Below are 12,468 nucleotides of genomic sequence, written 5' to 3' on the forward strand. Positions count from 1 at the left end.
ATTAAAGCATGCAGATCTGTGCTAGGAGTTTGCCACTCTCCCTCCACCCCAATACCATTTAACTCCCCCACAAACAGAGATGCTGTTGTTCACCAGATTTTGACTGTAATTGCAATCAGTTTTCCAGACACTCCTAATACAAAATAAATCTGTCTGGTTTGGAACCCAACTCGACTGAGCTGTCTTCAAGCACAAAATCAGCCTGTACAATAAGATGCACATCAAGGCATGCACTGAAAGCACTTGCTCTTTTCTCTCTTCCCCTGTGAATCAAGACAGCTCCACCTCCGTTATCTCCACCCACCACACAAATCAGGAGGCTGTGAGCTCAAACCCTCTGGATCGAGGGAGAATAACACCATGAGCTTCCTTATGGATCATTTTCCTTTCACATGAAATGAGTTAAAAGAGCCTTGGCAATCTGTCCTGCTGCAGCCCCCACCCTCTGTGGGTCTTCCTAAGGCTAGAGAGAAGAGCTGACCCTCACACAGAGATCTGCCACTCACCTCACTGTGTTTGCTCTCCCCGTATTTCCCATTAAGGTTGGCCAAGTGGCAGTTCTTGTACCACCACGCGCCATGGTGTGTCAGAGCACAGTTGCTGAGAGCCACATCGTTGTCTCTGTCCCACGTCGTGAACTTCCAGCCGTTGTGGTAGGTCATGGCATCCCCTAAGGGAAGGGTTGCAGACATGAATAGGAATAAGGGAGTGCAGTTGCTCAGCTTGAGGGTTTATATCAGGCAGAACAAAGCAGGCCTGTCAGGGGAAAAGCAACAACGCAGGATGGGGCTGGAGAATAATTTCTGATTGGCTGCTATTAGAGGCCATGTCCAAGGGCTGGGTCCCCTGGTGCTGAAGATCTAGATCTTAGGGCAGCAGGAGATTAAAAAGTGGAAGACTATGGACACAATGGCAACGGTAAGGATTTGCTAGTGGCAGAAGCCAGCACCAGGATAGATATTACTGCTGAGCAAGCTCCCCTTCTGAACAAAAAGCGTTCTCTTTGCATTTCTCAGCTGGGGAGCCCCAGCAGTTGCTCCCCCATGGGCACAGGTTATCTCATGGAACTGCTTCACAGTCTGCCAGTTCGGCTGGTGTTTCTCTGGGTCACAGAGCAGCTCTCTTCCCAGCAAAAGAGCAACTTTCTCCCATCCTCAACAGGAGACAGACATGTGGGCACACTCTCCTCAGTCCTCCTGGGAAGTACAGACATCTCTCCTCAAAATGAGCCACATCCAATCTAACCTGCCCTAACGAGCTGCCGTGCTACTGGCAAAACCAACACAGAGGCCCCAGCATTTACTCCCGTGTGAAGCAGAGAGAGCACAAGTCACAGGCACTCCTCACCAGCATTGCCTCTGTAATTCCCCACCGACAGCCTGTATCTCTCTCTGCTAGAGGCAACCTGGAAGAAGTCATAGACAGCGTAGGCAGACTCATTGGCTGTCCGCAGATCCACCCTCAGCTCATAGTGGATGGGGCCGCTGCCTGTGAGATTGTGCAGCTGGTCAAGACCTAGAGGGAAGAAAAAATACTTTTAAAAGGGAAAAGCCTGTTCACCTTTGCAGTCCTGGAATCTCACCCTGTGACCATGTTGGTTAAATCAGCTATTTCCTGCCTGCCTCCTTCCCTGCATGATGCTGTCATGACATTTTGCCAAGTTTATGCTGTCTTACCCCATTTTCTGGCAAGAGATAGCATAGTCAGAAAAAAAGAAAAAAAAAAAAAAACAGCTTAAAGCAGCACAAGACAGGCTGTGCAACATTATTTTTCCAAGAACATTTAAAGACTCTTGCTCCAAAGACCTTGACCTATTTAGGGCTGGATTCTCTGATCCAAGCAGAGCTAGCTAACAAAAATGACTGAGCACACTAGGTTTTGTATAATACCCTGGATTTTACATTTTCATCAGTGTAATTTCTTTATTTCTCCTCTTATAGGAGCATGCAAGCCTGAAATAAACATTTCCAGAGTTTGGCTTGCTCTGGGACCACCCCAAACCCCAAACATGTCAGTGGAAAGACTTAACAGGCCTTTACAGATCCTCAGTGTTTCATTGGCACTTCCAGGGAAGACACAAAAGCTGACAGGTGAGGACTGAAGGCTCAGCAGGGCCTGGGTATTTCAACATTTAGATGCTTCTACAAAGCTAATCTTCAGCTCTTCACCAGTAACACCCTTGTACTGTACCAAGCCAAAATTCTCCAGTGGGATCTCCAAAGCCTTCCACATAATTTTTCCAGCGCTTGTAGAAATCCAGCTCGCCTGTGTTCCGCCTCTGAAACACCTGCAAAGCAAGAATTGCTGAGTGAGAGTTTACAGCAGGCTGAGGAGAGACAAAGAGTATTGGGGTGAGAAATCCTCATCGTGATTCAAATACACTCTGAAAGGTGAAGTGCTCGGGAACAGACAAATCTAGCTAATGGTATGCTGCAGCTTATCAGGGTACACATGCATTCGTTTTCATTTTCTGACTCCAAAGAATCATTTAATCATCAAGATTGGAAAAGATCTCTAAGATCATCTGGTCTAACCTTTAACCCAGCACTGCCAAGTCCCCCACTAAACCATGTCACCAAGCACTACACCTGCATGTTTTCTGAAGACCTCCATGGATGGTGACTCCGCTACTTTCCCTGAGCAGCCTGTTCCAATACTTCACAACCCTTCCAGTGAAGAATTTTTTCCTAATAGCCAATCTACACTGCCCCGGCACAACTTAAGTCCATTTCCTCTTGTCTTCTTACTTAGTGCTTGGGAAAAGACACCAATCTCCATCTCTCTATAGCCTCCTTTAAGGAAATCATAGAGCAAAAAAACACCTGGGGGTGAATACTCAGTTGTACAAATCTTACAATTTACTTTTCTGCCAATCCCTGCAGGCAAGGATCCTACAAATCCCCATGTGATCTCAACACTTGGGCAAATCAGGCTTATGGACAAGACACAAAGGTACTTTTAGGTTTCTAAACTTCACCAGAATCAGCAGGACAATTTGTTTCAGTGGAGAAAATCACTTATCACTGAAAATAGAAGTTGAAGAAGGGAATGAAGATATTTTATTTGGTCATTTAGGGAGAATCTCAGATATGGTATTTCACCCTTATACAAATTCCTCACCTCAAAGTGCCTGTGTTCTCCCTCCAACTTCCTTTGAGTGACTCACTGTGTGGTCGGAGTCTGGGTGCGTGCTCACAGTACTAGCATTTAAAATATTACCACCAGCTGAACTGCATTAACTGTCCATACATGTAACCTTATACTGTGGTCAAGATGAGATAATCCAGCTTAGTCAATTTATTACAAAAGATCTTTAAGCTAAATTGTACTAACTTGTCTTTCAAAGGGACTTGAGTGCATCCTCAACTACCCCTGTGCCCCAACTGGCAAGAGGTAGCATGTTAAACTGCCATAACTCAGTGATTACCCTCAATCAGCAACAATATAAGCCTTGAGTCACACTCATGACCAAGTAATGAAAAGTCCAGCATCCCCCGTCAAGCTTTTGAGCCACTCAGCCTCTCACAGCTTTTCTACTGTCTGTCTGAGGGTTATCCATCAACATCCACCTCCCTTCCTAAAACATTGCTACTACATCAAGGCAGGATCTGAAACACAGCAGGGCAGCTGAGGAAAAAGCATCAGCTAAGCCCAGTATGAGGTTCGCTAGATCACATTCATTAAAAAAAAAATAAAAATCAGAGAATCACTCACTAGCCACCCGCCTCCATCGGTGGTCATGTCACAGTACACCTGCATCGGCCTGCTGCTGTCTCCATTGAGGTAAATGGTGTACGTGCCACTCGGGGCGTCTCCATTCTGCTGCGTCTGGCTGCAGTCTGCTGGATACGGGTAGAGGAAGCTAACTGAGAGAACAGAGAGGTCAAGACAGAACATCAGCAAGGCAGGCCATAAAGCTGGAGCGGGCATCTCACCCCCTGAGGAATCTCCTACAGACAATGGTTCGGGATGAGAAGAAAAGGAAGTGCCCAGCTGCACCGGCAGGTAGTTGCAGGCAGCCTTCCCCGCTGCTTGGGAGCTGGCATGTGGATGGGGCCACTAGAGGCTGCAAGAGATGCCGTCTTGGGTCACAGTGAGAGCAGGACAAGGAGCCCTTGCCTGTGATGGAGGGAATGCCAGTAATCAGGGAGTTTATTTTCTCTGCATCTCACAACCTGTCCACAATTGGCAGCCTCTGTGAGGACTGGCATGGTACAAGAGACTCCCACATCAAGCTGGCGTGAGATTGTGTGTGATTTGCTGTCATCCTGGTGTACATATCCTGATCTCTGAAAACAACCCAGGCAGCTGCCCAGTGCCACAACAGTACTTATACTGCACCCTATTATTACAAGAATGGTGCAGAAAGATCCCTAGCTTATCATCATCTCTTCTGCCCGCTGGCAGCTCACCAGGAGGCTTTGTCCTGCCCTTGGCCAGCAAGGTTTGCCAGCAGCACTGACCAATGTGGGCAATCTCCACTTGCTCCATCCTGTTGTGTTTCCAAGCCTCCAGATGGTGTGGCTTAGAACAGACAATCAGCCAGAAGACAAGCTGTTGACTCAGTAGATGGCTTGCTTCTGATCACATAGTTTCCCAGTGGAACTGTAGAACAGAAATTCCATCCCTGACCTCTACCGTAAAACACAACAGCTGCAGAGCCCAGGGAAAAGCGCAACACCAAGGCCCGATCCTACCTGTTGAGAAGGTACTGTCTGTCTTTCTGCTCTGGCGGTCTCCCTTATAGGCCATCACAAAGACAGTATATTTTGCTCCTTGTTCCAGTCCTTCCAGCACAAACCGTTGTTCACTAGGACCCAGCTGCACTGCCTGCCAAATAAAACAGACTGAAGATCAGCCCAAGTTTGAATAGCATTTAGCTTTTCTGGACTACAGTGCCTCACACTCTGAATCTATTTACGGGCTTTTCTTGTAGAGTTCAGACAGGCACACACTGGCTGCATACCATTGAGATGTGGAGTCTGTTTCCTCAGAAGGAAGAATTGGAGCAGGGTCTCAAGAAACATTGTTACGACACTGTTACTTTATCCCTGCTGAGTGCTGCTCTTCCATGTTAGAAAAGCAAACTGAAGTAGCAAACCTGTTCTCTTCACCCTGAACATCTGTTGGGAAGAGGCATTGCACTGTCACAAAGTCCCTCCACAGCTTCTGCTCCTGACAGCAACACGTTTCCTTCCTTGTGCTCTGCCTCCCCAGGCTATGGATAGCGTAGATTCCCCCTCAGAATTGTCCCCCTGTGGTCCATAAACCCACAAGATCCAACTGGCAGAGCCTATAACCACAGGGGTGATCTCAGTGGGTTCTGCAGGGGTGAGAAATTCACCGTACCTTGCTGGCACCATCTTGACCCTGGTAGGTCAGAGAATAGCCGTCAATCTGTGCTGCAGGAGGAGTCCAGGTAACTACACCAGTAGACCGAGTCACATCTGATACGCGCAGGTTCTTGGGAGGATCAATCTCTATTGAAAAAGAAATGAAGATTCAAGTCCCTTTGCATAAATGAAAGACAGCAACCCCATCATAGAGCCTGGGCAGAGCTCTCAATGCCTGATCCTGTTACCTGGGAACTACAGAAGTTACTCGGTGAAGTTCATGGCTAGCAAGAAGCAGCCTAAACCAACCATGGCAAGGTGTGTTATAGATCCGACTTGGGGTGTTTTGTAGCCCTGCAACTGGCTCAACTGTACAGAGACTCCCAAGCCTGGGAGCTCCTGCTCCACCTGCCTGAGAAGCCTGAGAAAAAGGCAGTTCACAGCAAGTGTCAAAAAGCATCTGTCTTATGAGATAACCACAACAGGGCTCTAGTGCTTCCCTAATGATAAAAGCAAATTTCTAAAGCTCAGCTAGAACTAACACTAACGGAAGCAGCCTCTCGCAAATTTTCATCCTATGCTTGCTACATTCTGGTGTTTGGGGAATATCTTGAAGAAAATAGCAGTAGGTTCATACGGCCTTCCAAGTTTTAGAGGGAGGGTACTTGGTGGGCAGTGCTGGCCTTGAGGGAAGAGCGCTCCAACCCTGAAGCATGCCTGAGTTTATGGCAAACTACAGCTGAGTAATTCAGCACAATTCCCTGCTCCTCCATAGATTTCTGTGGTTGACAATGGACCTGCCATTTAACTTGCCCTTTGATTCTGTTCTTGTCTCTATAAACCAGGCATCAACATTTCTCAGACCTTGGAGAGCGTTAGGAGGACAATGGTAACAAGGATTATAATGCAACAATGAAATATTAGAGTTGTGAGAAGGCCAGAGAGGAAGACAAGGCCAAGCCATGTCTTTAGATAAACAAGAAGAGCAGAGCACTGTGGATTCTCTGGATTCTGTGTATACAGGATTACCACTTAACAAAGATATAAAAACAGAGAAAAAATCAAAATACCAAACACGAGGAAATGACAGAACTCTGAAGTCACGCATATTGTTCAAAACACAGGTTATCCGTTATAACTCAAGACCACCATTCAATAGGTTCCTAAGTTAAGCATGAGGTCATTATTAATGAACTCATTCTTGATATGTGAGACTACTACACAGTTGCTTTAAATGAAATGACTCAGAAATCTTAGAGGTGCTCATTCCATGTACACCTCCTGTTGGACAGAAGAGGGAGCTAAAAGGTACCAAATCCATTAGAAAAACCAAGTGAGGGGAACTGCAGCCTTAGAGACAATCCTCAGATTTGACAGCACTATTCCTGAAGGCCAGCAATTTCCACAGCTGCAGGATATTACTGCAGAATAGCTCCCTGCTACCACCTGTTTTAATGATAGGGAATAACCAACCATCACCTAGAGTTAAGAAATGTATTTTTTTTTCATCAGAAGTTGGACTGTTTTATCAGGGGGGTCATTTTTTGAAATATGTTATTAAGAGGAAAAAAATGTGCAGATATATAAAAAATATCCCTACTGATGCTAAATGCATTCCCTCTCTGGGCAGTTTTGCTTCTTGTGAAAGTTCCAAGTGCATCCATTTACATTCTAGTTCAAAAAAAGAACACTTCAATTTGCTGAAACTCTCCCTGATTTTTCCATTTCCTGACAGGCTTGGGCTTTTGGCCTCAACAGATCTTCATTTTTCCCCATCAGCTGCCCTCAACCTCTGTAAGCACTGGGGAACTGTCTGGCATCTTGCCCCAAGTCTAAGCTTTAACTCTTTTATCTCACACCAGCTTGACTCAGAAACTAAGAAAACATACGTTAGCAAGGCCAATGGATATGGAGTGACCCTGAAATATTCCCAGAACACCATAATCCTTATGGCTGACTGAACAGGACAGATTTAAGCCTGTTTTGTGGTCTCCTAGGACCAGCCTAAGGTCATGAGTCAGGCCATTATTTTTAACTGTCCCTGAATGTAAGACAGTTTAACTTTTGGATGTTAAACCTCTGTTACTGTTAGGCTCAATAGCAGCATGCAAAGCACTGCACACTTTTGATTAAGGACAAGTGAAATAAGGTCAGTACTCAGCTGTCACGACTCCTGTGTTACGACATCTGCCTCTTCTATCGCGGCCTGTAATAGTCTCTGCTCTACCAGGCTATAATCACGCACTTATCTCCAGAATGGGTTTGCCACTGTGGATCTTCATTACACAGTTATGCAATGAGAGATAATAAAATGTAAAATAACAAGAGAATGGGGTTCTTCTACCCTAGTTCTCTTCCCTTCCTCCCACAGTTACCTGTCAGTGCATCCGTGGTTGCCCTCTTGCTCTGCTTGCTTCCCAGCTCTGCCCAGAGATGGATGGTATACTTCATGCCTGATTTTAGTCCTGTCAGAGTTGTAGTGCTCTTGGCTTTCCCCACTTCCATTTCCTCGGTGTCCCCATCAGCAGAAGTGTAGCGCACCATATACCTATCTGTGGGAGCTTGGACACTATCCCAAGAGATGGTGGCTGAGTCCTCTGTCACTTGGTCAGTTACCAGATTCTTCGGGCTGTCAATTTCTAAGAAATAAAGTGAGGAATATAAAGCATGAGTAACTGAAAGACACACGTTGCTCTTTAAAGCTCTTGCTTTCTAAAGCCCCATGATACAGATGGTGTACACCATGTCTGGTTTCAAGTTAATCGGGATAGTGAGACCTGTGTCCTGCCCCATCTACCCCCCATTCCCAGGAAGCTGCCAGTCAGTCAGTCTTCAGCCTGGCTAAGCTGCCAATTCCTGTGAGCAAAAGCCTTCATTATATTAAGTGAATTACAGATATTTAAGAGACTTCTGGGCTCAGACAATTCTCTACCTTTTCATGTTATAGAAGATGAGTAAGATGGGAGCATTCCCTTCCAAGCCCAGGTTCAGTGCCACTAATAAGAATGGTGTTTATCAATAACTGAACCACCCAAAGTTTAAGCAAGGTTCAACAGCAGCAGTATATACCGCCAGGCAGCACTCAGCCACACCTGGACACCAAAATCAACAGACCATGCTGGTAAGTGAGGACCACAGTGCTTTACTAAAGCACAATGAAGCTTGCGCTGGTCTGATAGTTTCTGAACTAACAGACCAGTTCACTTGTTGGTTCCTAAAAGCAATTAGCATTTTTCCTCTTGACTCAAGGGGAGACACCATTTCTATCTGAAGCTTTCTACCTGAAGGTGCCTGGAACATGGATGTTTTCTCATCATAGGCAACCACAATACGAACTGCTGTCTAGCATATGCTCTGCAACAGGCCAGAAACACAGATCACCTTCACATCACAGTGTTGTGGAGTACCACAGAGATTCTCCTGAGTTACCTGTCACTGCCTCAGTGCTGGTCCTCTTGCTCTGCTGGGTTCCCTTCTCTGCCCAGAGGTAGATGACATATTTAGTGCCAGGTTTCAGTTCTACCAGAGTTGTGGCAGTCTTGTTCTTCCCCACTTCTATCTCCCCGGTGTCACCATCAGCAGAGGTATAGTTCACCATGTACCTATCTATGGGAGCCTGGACCCTGCCCCAGGAGATAGTGGCTGTGCTCTCTGTCACTTGATCAGTCACCAGGTGAGTGGGGCTGTCAATATCTGCAGAGTGAAAAGTTAAAAACACAAGTTGTCACGGTCAGGCTGTGCTGGGCCACCAGGAGACTCCTGGAGGAGACTCCAGGAGTCCTCACCTACAGGACTGCTTTTTTTTTTTTTTTTTCCCTTTTGTTAAGGAGACCAGGATGACCCAGCTGCACACTTACCCACCTCCCTTCAGCAAGTCCCTGACATAGAGCATGGGTATTGTAAATGCTTACAACTGCCTGTAACGGATACAGACGTTCAGCTCTACAATGGTATAAACCAACAACCCTCACTCTGGGCAAACCACTACATCTTCTTAACCGGGACTGGCCACAGACAGAGAAACAATATGGTAAGAACAATTGAGGAACTAGGATTAATCATCCTATTGCAAGAAAAGACATCCTGCATGCTGTTAATCTCTTTGCACTCCAATTTCTTCACCTGCAAAAAGGAACTTATCCCTTCAAAAAGGATAAAGTAATTAACAAATTGAAATAAGACTATACAAATACATGAGAGGTGCTAGAATAGCATTGTTTTCACATGTGAAGACCACTAATCCCTACTAGTAATTGCAACATAGCCTATTTGTAGTATGTACAGGTAATTAGGGTGTCTCTGTGATAATGTTGAATGGATTTCACAGCAAGATGCATTAACCTAAAGACTGGATCTGCTAAGCTTGAATCTCCCTCTATTGTGAAACTGCCTTGGGATGGGCTTATTCAGCACTAAGGCAAACCTGGGTTATCACTTATGCTCTTAATTCACCCTATTGCCCTCTTACCTGTCACAGCCTCGGTGCTGGCCCTCTTGCTCTGTTGTTCTCCCTTTTCTGCCCAGACACGAATCACATACTCCATGCCCGCCTCCAGTCCTGCTAAGATGGTGACATTCTTGTCTTTCTCCACTTCTATCTCCTCTGTATGCCCATCAGCCGATGTGTAACTCACTCTGTATCTGTCTATTGAGGCCAGGACTTTGTTCCAGGAAACAGTAATTGCATCCTCTGTCACTTGGTCAGTCAACAGCTTAGTTGGGCTGTCGATTTCTATAAGCAGAAGTAGTTATTAGAAGTTTTAGTGTAGTACTGTGGTGATCACAATGGTCTAAATTTTAAGACAACATAAGTTTTATAGGCAGAGGTAGTATGTTTTATTAGACTATCAATTATATTTGAAAAACAGATGAGATTCGGGAAATGATTCTGTGTGCAGAGACCTAAAAAAGGCTAAAACATCCAAAAGCTTCCTTGCTTTTCCTCCAGCTTAAACTGGCAACAAATTCAATGCAAGTTTTCTCTTTTGCTACAAACCATGTTTTGATCACACAGTACAAATAACCAATGCTTAAGTAAATCCCATTGGATATCCCATTTGTGGACCCAAATCACTTTTTACTCTTGGATATGGAATAAGGTAAATAAAACAAGGTGGCTAACAGCTTGCAAGTCCTACCATTCCTGACCCGTTATGTTTACCTGACCTTATCTGCTTAAACATCCTGAATGGAGCACCCCAAACATTCCCCTTGGTAATGCCTGCCTGTGGTGGTTTTACCTTGCTAGGCAGCTGAACTCCACCACAGCCACTGTACTGGGCTGTACGGGGTCTGGCTGGGATGGAGTTAACTTTCCCTGCAGCAGCCCACACAGACCCAGTACACTGCCACAGAAGTGCAAATTGCACAGGCAAGACATTTGCAAACAGTGGATAGAAACTGCTCCTGCATGGCCACATGGCTGGCTGAATTATGAAAACTGCGCAAAACAGTGCTTCAAGGAGTCTCCCAATCCAGCTGCAGATGCTGCAGCAAGCATCCTTGCAATTGAAGCTCCCTGCCACCAGGGGACAGTGACCAAATATCCTGTTCAGGAGACTTGATTCCCCACGATTCTTACCTTATGCCATGATACCAATACATTTGCTTTTCCTTTTTAACAAACACTCTGTCATGACTGTGCAAAACCTGTATGAGCCCACAGTACTGCTGGGCAAGGTCACAAGAGTCACCCAAAGAACAGCTTGGAGGAATTACATATTCCAGTGATAAGGCTTTAGCTTTGGCTGTGTTTCACTGCTCTCACAACTGTCAATAACTGATCCATAACAGGACTCAAAAGGAAGAACCTTCTCCTAAGCTGGAGACCTGTTCAGCCACATTGGTAAAAATGACATGAAATTTTTGCCTTATTAAAAACCTATGCAATGCAGAAGCTGTACTGAAACAAGTAACAATAAATTGAGTTTGAAATTCAAACCTAGCTCCCTCCTCCTGCTGCTGCTGCAACTTACCTGTCACAGCTCTGGTGCTGGCCTTCTTGCTCCTCTGGGGACCCTTCTCTGCCCAGATGTGGATGATATATTCCATGCCTGGCTTCAGATCCAGTAAGGTGATGATGCTGTTTTCACTGCCCACCTCTATTTCCTTGATGTCCCCATCAGCTGAAGTGTATCTCACCATGTACCTGTCTATGGGAGCCTCAACATTATTCCATGAGACAGTGGCTGTATCCTCCGACACTCGGTCTGTCACCACATTGGTTGGGCTATCAATTCCTGGGATAACATTTTGAAATGCAAGATTAGGAAACACCATCCAAGTTAAACCACAACTATACCTGTTATAGCAAGTACACATTTCCTTCATTTTGCCTTGCTGCTCTAGCCAGCTATAACACAGTCATCTAGGCTCCTCCTACAGCCCCTCAAGAAAGAGGCATCCGTGAGGAACCAGAATAGTCAAGGTAGGAAGAAACCAAGATTTTTCCACCTTCTAGATGAAAGGTTCCATTACGTTCTGTAGGAAGACCTTACAGTCCTCTTGCCTCACTTTCTTCAAGGTAATGACTCTAGCATTACTTCTACGCCTGCCCTCCTCACAGCACTCACCCTTTCTGGGTCTCTGGTGTCAGCCATTTGTTACTCCTTCCTTTCTGCCTACCCTGCAGACCTGTCTCTCAGAATTCCCCAGACTATAGCTATTTTAGGCGATGTTTAGCGTGGGCTCTTGCAATAACTGGTATTTGTCTTAGCCCTAAATTTCAGAGGTTATGTAAGAAAATGAGCAGGATTATTCATTGGGAATTTTTTATTTATTTATTTTCAGGAAGTTTTCCTGCCCCCACGTTTGTGAAAAACAGCTTGAAAACATGAGCAAAGGGTGTTCATAGAATCATACCATCACAGAATACCCTGAGTTGAAAGGGACCCGCAAGGATCATTAACCCTAACTCATAGGAGTTCCAACTAATCAGAATCTATGTGCAAGAAGCACAGCCTTAAAATGAGAGTGGAGAGGCTGTAGGTTTGTTGTCTTACATCAATTTATTTTTAATGGAAAAATTTACTCAGGAATGTCAGGCCTGATTTGGCATTTTTCAGTCTTTGGATGCCACTCACCCTCCCTTTTGTAAGAAAAATCGATTTTCAGAGTTTCCAGTGTTTTACAGGTA

The 12,468-nt window shown here is 45.3% G+C and overlaps 1 protein-coding gene across 5 annotated transcripts in view; it reads right to left on the bottom strand.

Moving 5' to 3' along the window:
• Positions 1 to 12,468, bottom strand: part of TNN (tenascin N) — a 36,714-nt gene that overhangs the window by 713 nt on the left and 23,533 nt on the right. For 4 of the 5 annotated variants that reach the window (XM_035332543.1, XM_035332544.1, XM_035332542.1 and 1 more), the window contains 10 exons: positions 11,309 to 11,572; positions 9,802 to 10,065; positions 8,763 to 9,026; positions 7,709 to 7,972; positions 5,350 to 5,480; positions 4,698 to 4,830; positions 3,715 to 3,866; positions 2,191 to 2,287; positions 1,348 to 1,515; positions 507 to 670 (listed from right to left, as the gene is read on the bottom strand). In XM_035332543.1, the coding sequence (XP_035188434.1) occupies positions 507 to 670; positions 1,348 to 1,515; positions 2,191 to 2,287; positions 3,715 to 3,866; positions 4,698 to 4,830; positions 5,350 to 5,480; positions 7,709 to 7,972; positions 8,763 to 9,026; positions 9,802 to 10,065; positions 11,309 to 11,572 (1,901 nt within the window). The remainder of the gene's footprint in view (positions 1 to 506; positions 671 to 1,347; positions 1,516 to 2,190; positions 2,288 to 3,714; positions 3,867 to 4,697; positions 4,831 to 5,349; positions 5,481 to 7,708; positions 7,973 to 8,762; positions 9,027 to 9,801; positions 10,066 to 11,308; positions 11,573 to 12,468) is intronic. The other variant, XM_035332546.1, reaches the window with a different exon arrangement.

The sequence above is a fragment of the Oxyura jamaicensis genome, chromosome 8, assembly GCF_011077185.1.
Source record: "Oxyura jamaicensis isolate SHBP4307 breed ruddy duck chromosome 8, BPBGC_Ojam_1.0, whole genome shotgun sequence".
In the NCBI taxonomy this organism is placed as follows: domain Eukaryota; kingdom Metazoa; phylum Chordata; class Aves; order Anseriformes; family Anatidae; genus Oxyura; species Oxyura jamaicensis.